Below are 16,528 nucleotides of genomic sequence, written 5' to 3'. Positions count from 1 at the left end.
AGGCAATTATCGTCACAGTGTGCTCCTCCTAAACCAGTCATGTGAAACAATGAACTGATAACTGTAGTCTGCAGAGAAAGCAAAAATCCAAGTGAAACCAAAATGTAAATACCTCTAACCGTCTCTCTTTATTGCTTAGTGATGTGCAGACCTCTCACATCCCTGGCTCTAGTGTCCGACTCATACACTCATGTAGTTCAGGTAAAATGATCAAGATCTGTTTTTCAAACTCAGGAATAATTAACTGAGCAATTATTTTCGGTGTATCGTCAGTAAAGTTGGTATTTGCTGCAGGCTCTTAGTTGGATGATGGCTGCTCCTTTCACCATCAGCTCCTGGAGCAAAAGCAGCCAAGCAGGTTGACAGACAGGTAATACGTGGGGCCAGGCCAGATACACATTTGGAAGCATAGAAAAAGATGTTTTCTGTTCTCTTCTACTTGAGAGCTGTAATTATCTTTTCACGCCCAAGACTTTAAAAGTGAGATCATAAATTTCCCCACACTATGACGGCATGCGTGGCTGTATTTGACTTATGTTTTTAATCTGTTGTTACAAGTGTTTTATATTAGGACAGATACTTTGCTTGTTTAACTTGTTTTTCTCTGGTGAAGCCCTTTATGCCTCCTTACTAAAGATCCTTTATTAAATGCGTCATTACAGGGTGTTTTTTGTCTTTTGGCAAACATTACAACTTCACCTTCTTCAACTTTCCAGTGGAATAACTCAAGCATTATGTATTTTGCTTAAGTAGAGTTGTAATCTAAAGTTATCAACTGCAGCAGCTCTGCCATTCAATGTGTATTGAGTACATTACGCAATATATATACATATATTGTGCAATAGTATAATCTATGAGTTATGAGTATGATATTAGTTCAGCATTAAACGTTTTCCGAGAGTGTATTCTTTAAGGGGAAAAAACTCCACTTTAATGATTAATACGATGTACTGGAAATTTGCCGCTACCTTGTTTTTTTATCAAAATGATAGCTGTCTTGTCCAATCACAGCCCGATGTGGAGCTTGGCCCCGCCTCTTTTCAGCTCTTGGGAGTCCCTGGGCTAATCAGCGCGCGCCTCCGCGCGTTCAGCCATTTTGTAAGAAAATCATCAAGTGTGCCGCCCTACCTTCGCTTCAGACCTGCAGTTTTTTTCTTGTGCAATGGACGGGTAAGTGAAAAGAACCTCGCTCAAGACTCACATTTTTAAGACTAAACCCGTCGCGGAGTAACTTACTTCGTCGCTTCGGTCGCTTAATGAGACGCTCTCGCGAGTGGGGTTGTTCGTTTTCACTGGCAAGCTCGGAAAGTTTACTTGGAACAGTTTTTTTTTTCTTCACCAAAACATGCAACAGTTAGCAGGAGCGCGAGCTAGCTAGCAACAGCTAGCCGTCGCGAGCCTCGCTGCTAACAATTATTGGTAATGGGAACTGTTTTGAGTTTTTATTTTTAAACGGGTGTATGTAAACGACACAATCTAAACAAGCATAACTCGACGTGTGTTGAAATGTGGGTGAGGGTTTATATATATATATATTAGACATGTAGGGAATTTCTTCTTTTTTTTTTTCGTTGTCTGAGGCGGACATTGGTGAACAGCGGCTAACTGTACCTTTGTAACTTCACGAGAACTGCAGCTAGCTAAAGCAACGTGTCTCATTTCCGCATTCATTTGTCTGCAGAGTGCCAGGGCCATGTTGAAGATGTCTGGCCTCAGCATTTAGACTTCTATACCCAGTTATCTGATCAGCGCGGAATATAGAAACGTGGATTGTGTCATTTCTGCGCATTTCTCCTTATTCTGAGCATCTGATTTCGACAGATTGGAGCACTTGAAAGTCAGCGTGAAAGCTGATTCAAATTCTCCCGCAGCGTTTGGTTTTGTTAGAGTTTTGGTTTTCATCTATATGAGCACGTTGCCGTCTCTGAATTGTGTTTCTACGCATTTCCCCCCCAACTGCAGCCGCCTAGACGCTGACTTGTATCCTGTGGGATCCGGCTACGTCCCTGAAATTGAGTAAGTCTTTTGAACTTTTAGATTTGGCTACGCGACATCCAGATTTTCCAACACTTTTATTTTCATCAGTACGTATGTGTATGCATCTGCCTTAGTTTCTTGTGTAAACATTGTTTTCAAAGGATTGAATGCTTCACCATTTTGCAAGCGTTCTCTTTTACGTCCTCATCAAGATTTGTTTTCTTTCCCAGCAGTGTCCATGACATATCAGTTGGCACAAAGGTAAGCATTTTGAATTATTTCACTCTATTCTGTGGTTACAACTGTTTGTGTTGCTTCCGTGGCTCGGTATTGGTTAATCATAAGCTTCTTTTCATGTCTTGCAAGTTTTATTGGAAGCAGTGCTATTTGCTGGCATACTGCCTTTAGTTTTACCTGGCCAGCGTGCACCACTTCATCATATTTCTAAAAAAACTTTGCACAAATAGAAAAAATACAGTGGAAATGGAAAATAACTGAGAAACATAATTGTGGGACAGTCAGTCATTTTGTAAGCACTTCCTCTATAATTACAGAACTGCTGTCCAGAGTCATTTCTCATGTACAATGATCTTGCTGCATGAGGCTTATGAAGTATAACCGAATGATCAACACACAGGTTTCAGCTACTCTCAAGACTGGACGATGAATATTTGATCATTTGATTAACATAGATTTTCTGAGGTGGGGCTCGCATGCTTTCCTGTCCTGCGTCAGTTTCTCTGTGTGACTGTTGAAGTGAAACTTCCTGGTGTTTATTTTATGGGTCCTTTAATTGCCTGGTGGCTTTACTGGAATGTTAAGAAAGCTGTATCCTGTTTTGTGGCTTGATTTATTCCGCGTTGTTTCTTCCACCAGTGGGATAATAAATCAGTCAAGTATTGCGCAACATTTAAGCTGTTGCGTGACTTAAGGCTCGGTTTGCCGTGATGATAGAGCCTTCCTTTATGTAAACATGTTAATAAACAACTGCAGCCTAACACTTGTTGCTGCATGCAAACAATATACATTCCTGTATGAGTAGTAATCCTTGGTAACGGGACCCATTGCAGCTATGTGAAGGAGAAACTTGGTGCAGTAACCATCATCCTTCAGGCCAAAGGCTTTTACCATGTTTAAACAAGCACTCTTAATATACATGTCTTTTACAAGGACACGCCCCACCCCCTCGATTCATTTCATTACAACTTCTCCTTCATCTTGAGTAGCAGGACAGTTCTCATTGGACGCTGGTTCAGGTTTGATTCCTGGTGTGAGTCTTGTTTTTGGTCCTTAAGTTTTTCTGGATTTGATGTGCTGTGGTGTTGATGATGCGGAGTTATGGAGCCGTGCCTTGCTGGAATCTGTAATTATTCCGTCTGAGCAGAGAGTCTGGCATTCCGCGGTCACATTCCAACCCCAGCCCCCTGGTGAGGCACAACTCCCTGCCCCCTCCGCTGGTGAGGGCTGATCACAGTGAGCAAACATGTCTGTACCTGCACTCCACTCCTTTGTGCTTCCCTTGGAAGATTACCACTGATTAGCCCCCCCTCCAGCAGAGCCCAAAACAAGGAAGCTTGCAGAAACAGGAGTTCAAATGAGTCATCTCAGGTTTAGTTTCCTTTATAAGATCACAATGAACTCCTTTTTTCTCCCTTGAAAACAACACTACAGTCAGCCCCTTTGTTCTGTTTCTTCTCCTCTGAGGCAATGCAAACCAGGTGTAACTTTGTGTGTGTGCAAGATAAATTGCTTGAAGTGTGTTTTCTCTTTTTAAATATATAAGTTCAACCTACTGCCACTCAGAAAGTTGCTCAAGAGTTTCAGTTTGAGTGCCAACAATCTGTCGCCATTTTCTGAAGGTTACTATTATTCTGTCATCATCTTGAGCAAACGAAGGATGTGAAGTTAACGCTCTTGTACTCATTTTACAGTGTAGCTAACTAACAAGTTGTATATACATCGTTCTGTTGTTGTTGTTTTTTACTCCATATGCTTTTTACATTCTCGACCACATTCGCTTCCTCAATCAAGCAGTACATTTTTGCTTGAACTGATACCTCTGCTTTGAACTGTTGATCATTTCAGCTCAGAGGTTATTATTAGAATGAGGAAGTGGGAGGGGAAAGGCAAACCATGGGACAGTAAACTACAGTCCCCTGGAGGAAGTTTAGCAAAGCCCTGGAAGCAAGTCTGATCTCACTTCTCTTCCTGTTTGGAGTTGGTCTGCTGACTGATAATGTGATTCTGCCCGCCCACAGCCGGCGATTCAGACTTGAACCACTTCCTTTCATTTCTCATGGCTTCTATCTGCCGTCGACATGTATATCCTCCTAAAAAGATCATTTTAAAAATCAGCCCCTTCTGACCAATGGAAATATTACTGGCACATATTCCTTGTAACCTGCTGTGTACCTCTTGTGTGGGGTTTTACCTTATTTTTGACAATTAAAACGGTTTTCTTAATAATGCTTTTATTTTCTTCACATTATCTTTCTGATGTGTTTTAATTATCTGCAATTATTGAGAGCAATTTGCTTTTTTGTTTTTCTTTACGTGTGTCAACTCATTTAGTCTAGCAGTTAGTGCAGATTTCAAGTTGCACCAATGTAGAGGATACAAGAGCTTGAAGCTCCAATAAAAAGGTATATGATGGCCTGCTCCTGTTGATTAGAAAAATCTAGTGGTGCGAGATATTCAGTTTACATGGGCTATTGCAATTATATGATTAGTAGTAAAGGCAAACCTTAAGTTGTTGGTATCTCAATTCTTGTACTCAATTCATAGTTTTGCTTCTCTTGCCCCTAAGTTACATTTGCACAGCTTTTGTTCTTTCATTATACATAGTTTTTGGTCACTTTTTGTGTGCCTGTGTTATTTTTGTGTGTGTGCATTTAAACTCATTTCCTGTCACTCAAATATTTTCAAACCACATGTATGAAATAACATTTGAAAAAAATTTTTTTTATGGAATCAATGGCTTTTATTAAAATAATTATAATATGAAAAGCACAGATATTTTAATAAACTATATATTTGCAAAATATTGCACAACATTGATTATCAGACCGTACTTGTGTGAGCAGCAGAGTGAGGGTGTCAGACACAGCCAAACCATCTGGGAGTCAAAGAGTGGGTTGTCTGCTCTCATAGCAACTGTCACTGCCCAACATTGTCACTATATAGTGTTTGGAGGCACCAGTAAACACTCTCAAACAGCTTTGTTCCCTTTTGTTAGGCAGCTTTCCAGTCTCTTACTCCTCCCATCTTGCATATTTAGATTTGTAAGGTGGTGAAGAATGCTTGCAAACCTGCCTGACCGGTCGTTGTTAAAGCACAGCGTGGCTCTTCAACTCCCAGAGAGTCCTTAAGGTTCCATATGTGTGCTGCTGTGTAACAATGGCCCTAGTCTCAGTTTGAACAGGACCTTCATTGTAGAGTGTTGCAGAGCTTAGTCTGCTGAGCCACTTCTTGTGACTGCAATACTTCATCTTGCACAGCCGCAAACACACAGCCACGAGAACAGCACTTTATGTCTACTAAAGAGAGAATCAAGCTGGAGAGAGCAAACAGTTGTCCAGTGTGAGTTGGGAGTGTCTACATCTTGTGTTGCCATCTGGAGAGTGAAATGTATGAGAAGATGGTATGTACTGACAGGATTTTTACCAAACATTGGGAGCTAATTTATTTCTCATCCCAAGAATCAGACATCATAACCCCCTTTTTAAAGTCCTGACTTAATTTGATTTAGTTTTAACAGCTGTTTTGCTAAAGAGCAGTGCCATGGGAAGTGAAATATTCAAGTCGACATGTTGGATTACAAAATTCTTCCTGGTGAGGAAGGTGGAGTTCCTCTCAAGCATGTTTTCTCAATCCTACTGGTTATCAGATTACTTCCTGCTTTACCACACAATGGCTCTGTAATATGAGAGCTGTGCTCTCCACCTGCCTTGCTCTGCTCTCTTTGGTGAATGCACTGAAGTGAACCATTGTTTTTCTCTTCATCCGCAGAGGGGATCCGACGAACTCTTTTCTTCCTGCATATCCAACGGGCCCTATATCATGAACTCAGGTAGGGGAGGCGTTGCCATGGAGGGGGCGAATCCTTTTTATTGAAGTGCTTGACGTCTCTGTGTTTGTGTTACCATGACAATCAATCCATTATTCAAGAAGAACCAGAGCCCTCTGTTCCCTCCCTGATTGTATCTGCTTCTGTTTTCTTTCGCAGCCAATGGCAACGACAGCAAAAAATTCAAAGGTGAGGTCCGCAGTCCTGGTGTTCCATCACGTGTGGTCCACGTACGCAAGCTGCCCAACGACATAAATGAAGCTGAGGTTATCGGCCTGGGGCTGCCTTTTGGGAAAGTCACAAATCTGTTGATGCTCAAAGGGAAAAACCAGGTAAGGAAAGGTAGACACAGGTCTACCAGGTTTGCACACACAAACTCAACTGCTTTCAGTCAGATGTTTTTTTCCCCTCGTCTTTCTTTCAGGTCAGAAAAAGGGATCAAATTCATAGTTTAATTTTGTCCTGACTGAAAATTATAACAATTTCTCTCTTGTAACAACTTTTCTGGCTCCATTGGTCGCTAGATACTTAGAATTTAATATTAAATTAATTAATTATTGTCATTAGGACTTTTTATGCATTTCAATTTTTTCTTTTTCTGGTTCTATATCTGTCTAAAAAGAAAATGACTAGAGGTGGACTGTTGAATAATCAAATGTAGAGGTTTCAAATAAACTTCTAGAATCAATTAGAAAGGGGGACGAAAACATTTATGTTGATCGTGTAATTCAACAATCGAAAAACTAAAATGTTTTCTTTCTTGCAGGCCTTCTTGGAACTGAACAGTGAGGAGTGTGCTCAGACGATGGTGAGCTACTACTCCTCCGTCACTCCCGTCATCAGAAACCATCCCATTTACATGCAATACTCGACTCATAAGGAGCTCAAGACGGACAACTCCCCAAACCAAGTGGTAAGGATTGTCAATTTTGACTACATGTAAATGATGTACTTTATTATTTCGTTTTCAACGTGTAATTTACCCTTTGTTTGAAAAATGTGTCTTCCTCCCTCAGCGTGCCCAGGCAGCTCTGCAGGCTGTCAATGCACTGCATGGAGGTGGCATGGGAACCATGGCCATTTCTGCAGATGCTACTGGCATGGGAGGAGGATCCCAAAGCCCTGTACTCAGAGTCATAGTGGAGAACCTGTTCTATCCAGTCACCCTCGATGTGCTGCACCAGGTAAAGGCTGCTATAAAGGGGTTCGAGCAGTAGATAGAGGGTCCATGTTTAGTACTGTAACATGAATTTCACAAAAATAAATTTTTACATGTTTTTAAGACATGCAAAAATGCATCTTATTTGATTGTCAGCATATTCTTTTCACCTTTTTTGTACTCTGTGAATATTAGTATTCATGCATTTTCCCTGCTTGCAATTGTTAATTTCCTGATTACAAATAGCAAAAAAAAAATATATACTCGGCAATTCATTGAAGGACTTTCCCTTTTCTTTATTTTAAAGTTGGGATGACATGAACATCTACTCTACAAATATGTTCAGTTTATCTTACATGCTTAAAGTTTGTGACGTCAATGTATGCGAAATTGATTAGTAAATCATTTTTACAAACTGGGTCAATAATTATTTTTCTCATTTGGAGCATGCCTTTATCTCTAACCACTTTCAAGTTGCAGCCTTTTGAAATGTTTTTGCCCAAATGAAAATGTTTCTGAATAAATACTAAAGGGCCATGTCTTCTCCTTACAGATTTTCTCCAAGTTTGGGACTGTGCTGAAGATCATCACATTCACAAAGAATAATCAGTTTCAGGCTCTGATCCAGTATGCTGATGGCATGACAGCTCAGCATGCTAAACTGGTGAGACTGCATGATGTTTGCTCTGTTGCATGTTGTTTAAGTCTGAGTTTGACCACATGTTTGTCTAACCCTATTCTCTTATCGTTCTCAGTCTCTGGATGGGCAGAACATCTACAATGCTTGCTGTACTCTGAGGATCAGCTTCTCTAAGCTCACCAGCCTCAACGTCAAGTACAACAATGACAAAAGCCGTGACTACACCCGACCAGACCTTCCCACCGCTGATTCACAGGCCTCTCTGGACCAACAGGCCATGGCTGCTGCATTTGGTTAGACTGAGATCTGATTAGCAAAATCATTTGTTGAATTATCCAGTTATCATTCATCAGTGTATTCTGTTTTTGTTATTTATTTTAACAGAGACGGCCAAGTCTCATTTCTGTGGTTTTTGTCTATTGAATCATTGCAGTGAACGGTATATGTTCTTATTTCTGTTTCCCTCTTGATGTAGCTGCACCAGGCATCATCTCAGCCTCTCCTTACGGTGGAGCTCATGCCTTCCCCCCAGCCTTTGCTATACAGCAGGCAGGTCAGTACAAAAAACCTTTTCCTCTTGGAATATATGCAGTATTATTGTTATTGCAACTGCATTTCATCCATGTTTCATTGAGTAGGGTTTACATTCTTCACCATTTTTTGTTAACTGAGTGTAGTTGGTGTAAAAACAGAGGCTTTTACTCTGTTTTTCAGGTCTGTCTGTACCTGGTATTCCCGGTGCCCTGGCATCCCTCGGAGTGAGTCATGGTGGTATGGCAGCGGCTGCTGCCGCTGCCAGTCGTCTTGGTCTGTCAGGCCTCACTGCTGTTGGTGGCCACAATGTCTTGTTGGTCAGCAATCTCAACCCAGAGGTCAGTACCGCTGCTCGGCAGAAACATTTGTAAATCCTGCCTCAGTCAGTACTGTGCTAAACAACAATTAGGATATTACTGTGCTGTTTACATAAATGTTTCCCAACCTAGATGCACTCTCTCAGATGAAACCAATTTTTTTGCCCCCTTACTCATCACCATATCCACATTTTTGCACAAGTTGGAAAAAGCTTTTTTTTTTTTTTTTTTTTTTTTTAGTGCAATGTGGTCATCGAGTCATAAGTTCTTCTTTCAGGTCCTCTCTGTTTGACCAAACTTGCTTTATTTCTGACCTGCCACTTTGCTCACTGAATTTTAAGTTTATTCAAAAAACTAACTTCCTATTTTATTTTATTTTTAACTTACCATTCATTTCTTCATTTTTGTCCATTAGTTGAAATCATTCTTGAATTGTTGGAGAGACAATATTACTTCTTTGCTATATTTTGTTAAAGCAACACGTTCATGATTATATTTCTAGTTTGTACATTAGAATGTATCGGTAGTCTCACACGCATTGTATTTACAGTTTTGTAATTATATACAACATATGAATATTAAGACACTTAGTTTCAGAACTATTGTAGCATTTACAGATTTGAGTGTTTATTTAGAAGTGATATGAAAACAAAAACATAGCATGTAATTTAAAAGTAAATATTGTCTCTGCCTTTTTCTGTATTTCATTGTTAATCTTTTTTTCTCTTCTTTTTCTCCTAGTGTTCCCATAGTGACAGTGCATTTTAATTTAGCCAGTTCTACTGTCTGAAGCACTACATTTCTTTGTGTATACTGACCTTGTTTTTTTTACTTTTCTCTCTCTCTTCCTCCTCCTCTGTCCCCCCTCTCTCTCTCTCTCTCTTTCTTTCTCTTTTTTGTTTTGAACCCCCTCACCTCAAATCTTCCCGACTGACTGCACGCCCCATGACCAATTGTACCCTCTGTTCTCTTTGACTCCTCTGTAACTACACTCCTCTTACCCACCCACCTCCTTTCACTGTTATTGCCCCCAATTTTGAAATTGCACACAAATTGCAAACACAAAAACATTACATTGGCACCTCATCGACACCCCCTGATTTTACCGGCCCTCCCACTGTCTTCCTTTCCTCATCCTGATTTTCCTCTTTGTCTTCATCTTCCCGCTGCTCAAATCCTCCAATCCTTCCCACCTCTTTTTCTCTCCTCATTCTCTCTTCGTCCCTCATGCCTCTCCTTCCTCCATGGTACTGTGGCCTTCCTGTGGACCTCGCTGCCTGTGGCCTGTGGACATGTCCCGACTCCACTCCACTGTCCTCCACTCCGCTCCGTCTCTTTTCCCCTGTCCCCTGTTCCCTCTCCCCCTTTGGCCCCCCCTGCCCCGCTGCTCCCCCCTGCTGTCTCTAAAGAGCGTTACGCCACACTGCCTCTTTATTCTTTTCGGTACGTTATCATCCTTTCATCTTCTTTTATTATTACTACCGTTACCTGGCGAGGCGGGCATGTCTCGTCTCGTGTTGTTGGCTTTATTTTTTTTAACCACTGATCGCTCATCGTCAGACTGCAGGGATATGAAGGGTGGGGGTGTCTGTTCTGGGGGTGGTATGACCCGTTTTCGTTGTTGTGGGTTTGTGTGCGGAAAGTAAGGTGCGAACACCACACAAAGCAGCAGCATTTCATTTTAAACAGCTGTGATTTTTAGGTCCATGGGCAAAATAATAGCTGTTTTTTCATCTTCAAAGAGAACAGCCCTTCAATGGAAATATTGCCCCACTAATTCCAAATGTGGGGATCATTTGTTGGGGAATGAGGCAGGAGGCCGATATAAATTCTAAAGCCTTGCCCTCAGGAAGAGGATAAAATGCTGTCGTAATGGTTCTCTGCCATATCATTTTAAGCTGTAAAAAATTATATTTTTGTTGTGCTCTCTTGAGTCTGCAACTGAGCACAATGAGAGAAATTGCTGCTGCTTTTTAATGATTAATTTGGCATATCTCTCGGAATATGTCAGCAAATTATTCTTTTGCAGTTTGTTGCTCAAATGTAGGTATGTGCATGTTCAGTTTATTTCTGCATGTTTCTCGTTAAACCCTCAAGTTGGTCAAATAATTGGCGTTTTCCTCATTTCAACTGTAGAGTGATCAAGTTGATCACTGTTGTTTATCACAACCTAAATTCTTCTATGAATCACCATTTTCTTTCTCAAGGCCTCAGCAGGAAAATGTGGTTTTTAAAGTTTTTTTTTTGTAGACTTGGTTTCAAAGTATTGTACTTAAAACTTATAGAGTAGCATCACACTTGAGCTTTTGAATTTAGTTGTACCAAGTGTGATTTGATGCTTGGAGTTGTTTTCATTGCAGTGATTGAGTGTGTGGGTCCTTTACAGCGATGTCGTTGCCTTGGTTGCACTTGTGTTGACTCCTTCCTGTTCCCTTCCAGGTGTGTATGGCGATGTGATGAGAGTGAAGATCCTGTTCAATAAAAAGGAAAACGCTCTTATCCAGATGTCTGATGGCTCACAGGCTCAGCTAGGTAGCTACACTCTGGCCCCAAAAACACTTTCTGTCATCTTTATTTATCTGCTGTATATTATTCCATTTGTTTTCAAGAAGTTGGATGTTGTTCATGTTATAATCATTAATGGAACTGAATTGTTGTAAAACATTGATCAATATGTTTGAAACGACATTAAGTGCTCACTTCTTGTCTCGTCTCTTAGCTATGAGCCACCTGAACGGCCAGCGTCTTCATGGCCGGGCCATGCGCGTGACGTTGTCTAAACACACAACAGTCCAGCTGCCCAGAGAAGGCCACGAGGACCAGGGCCTCACCAAGGACTACAGCAACTCACCGCTGCATCGTTTCAAGAAGCCAGGCTCCAAAAATTACTCCAACATCTTCCCGCCCTCCGCAACACTCCACCTCTCCAACATCCCGTGAGTGTTGCTGCTCGTTCCCGCCTCCCACCCCGCAGCATTAAGTGTTTGTGACATTGTTGTCAACTCTGAAGGTGCTTTATATAGATCAAATGGTGCCCCGTGCTGCGTTATACCACAGCAGTAAATTCATAGAAATGGGTCATTAGTACAGAGAAGGCTGCTGCACATGCATAAACAATTTCTGGTTATTGCTTGACCCTCTGTTTGCTTTCAGGCCTTCTGTGGTGGAAGATGATCTCAGGAGGCTTTTTGGCAGCTCAGGAGCCACAGTGAAGGCCTTCAAGTTCTTTCAGTGAGTCCTTTTACAGTCTCTCTTACATTTGTCAGTTTGATGTTAAAACTTGCTTGTCCGAACTCCTCTGGTACCTTACAGTAGAGGCTTGGAATTTAAAGGAACTTTTAGCAATCAGCCACTCAGCTCTTTGAACACTTGGCTCTTTGACAGGAAGGACCGCAAGATGGCGCTGATTCAGATGGCCTCAGTTGAGGAAGCCATCGAGTCCCTCATCGAGTTCCACAACCACGATCTGGGAGAGAACCACCACCTTCGAGTGTCCTTCTCCAAATCCACCATCTGAGTGCCTTTCCTTTGACCCTCCAAGTCTATCGCCGTCTGAATGCTGTTTTTTTTTTTTTTTTTAAGGTTACTTTCTGCGGCATAGGCCACCATTGGATTATTCTCGGTGTGCTTTATTGGAGAATGTTGCCCCCCCTCGTCAAATTCATCAGTTTGGATGTCAAATACAGACCTCACTATTAAATCATAGTTTTTTTTTAGCGATTTAAAAAAATGAAGACACCAAAATTCATTGAAAAATTATAGTTTTGAAATAGAGGAAAATACATTTTAAATTGAAATTGAGACATACGGCTCTTTGCCACATATATTGACACTATGTTGTTAATATAGGTAGATTTTCTCCAGTTTTTCCTGCATACTAGTGAAGCGTGAGCATGAAATCCAACTATGTTTGCCTTTGCATGTTTGTTGCAGGTCATGAGGTTTTTCCTCATTTTCAATAGTCTTTTGTGAAGCTTTTCTTCACTTCCAGTGTGAGGTCTGTGCTTAAGAATGTAAACTGTTCCCTTGCAGTCTTGCATGGGTCACAGCTGCTGTAAACATACTTGGGGAATCAACATTTGGGTTTTCTGGTTACCCACCCTCATTATAAAAGTGTTGCAGTGTAAAGTTTTGTGTAGGATCATGAGAAATGGGCAACATTCTCTAATGAAACGTGTTCTATTGGAGGAAAAGTAAAGGCAGCTGATGAACTGACCCTTTAGACCAAATCGCTTACAAAAAAAGAAAACACCCTCCACAACAAATGTATGCTTATGTGAGTGAATTGAATCCACACCAGACACAGTTAAGCATTCCTTTTACTTTATTAGTTGTTTGGAAATATCAATGTGTGTGCCTTTTTTTGAAATGCCTCTTTGAACCTGCTTGGCCAGTCAAAAAAACGGTTAAAGACGAAGGATTTGTTTTCAGCTCACAGACCATCAAACGATTTATTTTCTCTTATTACTTTCTTTTTTTAAAAATCCTATCTTAATCACCCTATTTTTCTGGGGATCCAGACCACTATCACAATAACATGGTTGTTGGTGTTTTTTGTTTTTCCCTCACTCTTATCTAGTCCTGTGCCTTACTTTGCCCCACCTGTCGGTTTGCTCTGGATTCATTTGGAAGTGACGTCACTCAGAAATGCCCCGTTGTGTGTACCAGCATCGTGAACATGGGGAAAGTGGCTCATTTATTCTTCAGTTTTATTTTCTGTGAAACACAAATGTTTATCTTTGTATGCATATATCCCCATTATATGTATCTAGAAATATGAATGTAAGTCAGTTAGATGCGTAATATCCTTGCTAGGTGATGTAGCTCTGTTAAGTGTATTGTTGCAGGCGTGGAGCTGTGTTCAGCCTTCCTGTCTTACAGCCCCCGTTGGCGTCCATCCGGTCCTCTTTGGATGGTGGTTCAGTGTCGGGGGGGGCCTCATTTAACCCTATTACATTCATCTATATGTGAACACCTATATATTCATATATCTTTTCTTTATGTTAGTGATTACATGTTTATTACTTCGAAGCTTAACTTGTAGTAGCTGGGTTTGATCACTAGCGCAGTGCCTTGACACCTTGTAATTTTAATTTGAGGCTGAAACGGGCCCGGTCAGTTGACTTTGTTTACCTCTTGTTCAGGTGTTTATCTTGCCTGTCTACAAAGATGCCTTTATCTTCTTATATTCAGGTAGTCCTACCTGTGAGAGGGCAGCTTGGAGGCATTTGTCAATTGATGGCGACAAGTCTGAAAACCCAGTATATATTTTTCCCTTAAAGTCAGGACATCAGAAGTACAGGGTGGGTCAGCCCCCACCCCCCCATGCCCTGTCTGTCACAAACACAGTCAGGTATGCTAGTGCACTTTTCCTCAATGGTAGGTCCAAGTTGGCACCATGACGCTCAAGTCTTACATCGTCACATTCCTGCGTGCCTCCAGCACCGGTTTCCACAGCCTTGACCACTGTAGTCTTGGACCAGATACAGATGTTCTGTCTCTATTTTTGTAAAAGATTCTTATGCATGCTTAAAAATGAAGCTTCATGTAGCTGCAGACGGTTATTGCTGATAAGGACCAAAGTATGTTCTATACCCTTTATGTTTTCTGGTGTTTTTTTTGTTCTTATTCTTCACATTCTGCTATTTTAGAAGAAACTTGAGGCTTCAGATCTTTTGTTTTTCCTCCGATGCCTTGGACAAAAGTCACATTTGGGTGGAACTGTCTGTTTGGTAACAGCGTATACTGTATATTGTACCCCTTTTGTTTGATATTACAAAGAGCCTACTTGGGTAGCGGTGACTTTAGGATGGATACATAATTGAACCACAGTAGTAGCTGTGATGTTGACAGTGTAGAAAACTATATGCCTTTGATTTTGTTAAAAGCTTTTATTTTTCTCTCCTTTTTATATGGGGGTGGGGTTATTGTATGAAGCCGGGGTTGATGGTTGTATATATTCATGTTTTTGTACCACAAAATCATTTGGATTATATCCACTTTACGTTCAAAACATGTATATTTTGATAAAAACAATACAGACATAATGAGCTCCGCTGAGCTGTAAAACATTCAAAAAAAACAACAACTTTTGTAACACAAAAACATTAAACCTATCTGACCACAGAAGTGTCTCTGTATGTGCCCCACTCCCCCCCACACACACACTCTCGCCAGTCTGACCTTGTCTCTTTGCATCTTCTGCTGCCTTCAATAAATCTTTAGTTTGTTCATTCTTTCATCTGGCCTCATTTGGTTTCTGTCTCTTCCCCTCTTTCCTGTGGTACTCTGTTCTGTATCCGTTAACATCTTGTAACATTTTCTACATTTCCCATCTTGTTTACAACTGGTGGGTTGTTTTATTTTTATCTTTTGCTGTGTTTCCAACTCCCGCGTTCATCCCATCCGAATCTCGTCTGGCTGCTTGTCTCGGCTCTGTTCTCAATGAAACAGCTGTGATATTTTTGGCAGGGTGGAGAGTTAATTTGATATGCAATGCTGGATAGTTTGCTATTCTCACCGATTCTGAATAATCCTTCATCCTCCTGTGATCCACTTTGACCTTTCCAGCTTGGCGGTCCGTCTCACACCCGGTAGAAGAGCCAGGTTGCCATGGGAGCCAAGTCAGTGTCTTCTCGGATGAATTGTTAAGATAAAACACAAGTATGGCTATCCGGCAGATCTGGCAACCATATTTATCAGAGACTTCCTCTGGGATGTGAGCACAGGGTGAAACTTGAACCCAGCGGCAAATTTTGCCTATACATCGCCTCAGCCACTAGGGGGAGGTCTTGCTCTCTCGGTGACCAAGCGTTGATGAAGCAGAGGTGACTTTACCTGCCACTCACACAATGTCAATAGTTAGTGGCTTAATCTCAAGTGCTTCCCTGGGCTTTCTGGCATTACACCTATTTTTTTCTTCTTCTTGGACTTCCTCACAGAGCAGTGAAGAGGATTAACCTCAGATCTTCCCCGCCTTTTCAGAGACGGACAAATGAGAGAAGAGGGAACCACTGAGCCTCGCGGTGTGTGCATTTGTGGCTCAGAGGAGCTGGATGTGATTGTATAATAGCAGCAAGCTGTGCTGTGCAGGCTGATCTTATATTTAGCAAGCACCAGCATGTAGTTCTTATTTTACCCTCTCCTGCCAAGGCATTTGTTTTTACTGTCATTACTTTACACAGGGAAGCATGTCTGTGGGGGTCAAATAATGAGGTGAGCATGTCCATCTCACGCAATCTAATGGTATAGATTCAGTTTTCTGGCTCTTTGAGTTGGTGGGGGGGTTCAAGCAGATGCCAGCTGAATATGGGCCAAGACCATGTCGCCAACATTCACTCCACAGGGTAGTGTAGTGATACTAACTTATGTTTACAGGGAGAACATGCTAACTGCCTGCCTGAAATTGAACTGGGGATGTTTTCGACCTGAGGTTAAAATGGTAACCACTACACACTGCAGCGTCGCAGCATGAAAACACAATAGCTTGTTTTGAGGTGCTTTAATTATTGGGGTTTTTTTTGTTTGTCTGTTTTTGCTTTTTAATCTTTGGGTAGTTTTGATTACATTTCTTCAATTTCAGGACCTCCATGTTGAGAATGTGATGCTCTGCTGCTGCTTTGATACCTCAGACCCTTGTTTACTTGCAGCATGTTACCATTTCGCTCAGCACCACCAGTAATTTAGAGCGCAGAGCAGTGTGCACAGAATCCTCTTCGGAGCATAGTGAAATGCAAAGAGATTGTATAATTGGGAGGAAGAGTAACTGAAAGCAAGATGCTCCAAACATAGATTTGGGTTGCTTTGGGAATATCACATTCAACTTACTGGCTCAC

General features: G+C 41.3%; 1 protein-coding gene across 3 annotated transcripts; it reads left to right on the top strand.

Annotated features, from left to right (window-relative positions):
* The first annotated feature begins 1,059 nt into the window (after positions 1-1,059).
* Positions 1,060-14,929, top strand: ptbp1a (polypyrimidine tract binding protein 1a). 3 transcript variants are annotated; one of them, XM_080512751.1, is made up of 16 exons: positions 1,060-1,170; positions 1,963-2,016; positions 2,211-2,238; positions 5,986-6,046; positions 6,203-6,375; positions 6,810-6,956; positions 7,060-7,227; positions 7,756-7,866; positions 7,958-8,135; positions 8,318-8,395; positions 8,557-8,714; positions 10,103-10,136; positions 11,133-11,225; positions 11,413-11,629; positions 11,847-11,924; positions 12,078-14,929. In XM_080512751.1, the coding sequence occupies exons 1-16, from the start codon at positions 1,163-1,165 to the stop codon at positions 12,208-12,210; spliced, it is 1,719 nt and encodes a 572-aa protein (XP_080368877.1). In that variant the 5' UTR covers positions 1,060-1,162; the 3' UTR covers positions 12,211-14,929. The 3 variants fall into 3 exon arrangements, with proteins under 3 accessions (XP_080368877.1, XP_080368876.1, XP_080368878.1); XM_080512750.1 differs by having other exon boundaries at positions 2,208-2,238; XM_080512752.1 differs by lacking the exons at positions 1,060-1,170; positions 1,963-2,016; positions 2,211-2,238 and adding an exon at positions 3,360-3,434.
* The last annotated feature ends 1,599 nt before the right edge of the window (positions 14,930-16,528 follow it).

This window comes from Blennius ocellaris (assembly GCF_963422515.1).
Source record: "Blennius ocellaris genome assembly, chromosome: 17".
In the NCBI taxonomy this organism is placed as follows: Eukaryota; Metazoa; Chordata; class Actinopteri; order Blenniiformes; family Blenniidae; genus Blennius; species Blennius ocellaris.
Note: the sequence above shows the minus strand (reverse complement) of the source record. Positions and strands in the feature narration are given on the sequence as shown.

Coding starts and splice junctions, on each gene's coding strand:
- ptbp1a (XM_080512750.1), top strand. Junction 6,376..6,809: donor TGCTCAAAGGGAAAAACCAG/GTAAGGAAAGGT, acceptor TCTTTCTTGCAG/GCCTTCTTGGAACTGAACAG. Junction 11,226..11,412: donor TGGCTCACAGGCTCAGCTAG/GTAGCTACACTC, acceptor CTCGTCTCTTAG/CTATGAGCCACCTGAACGGC.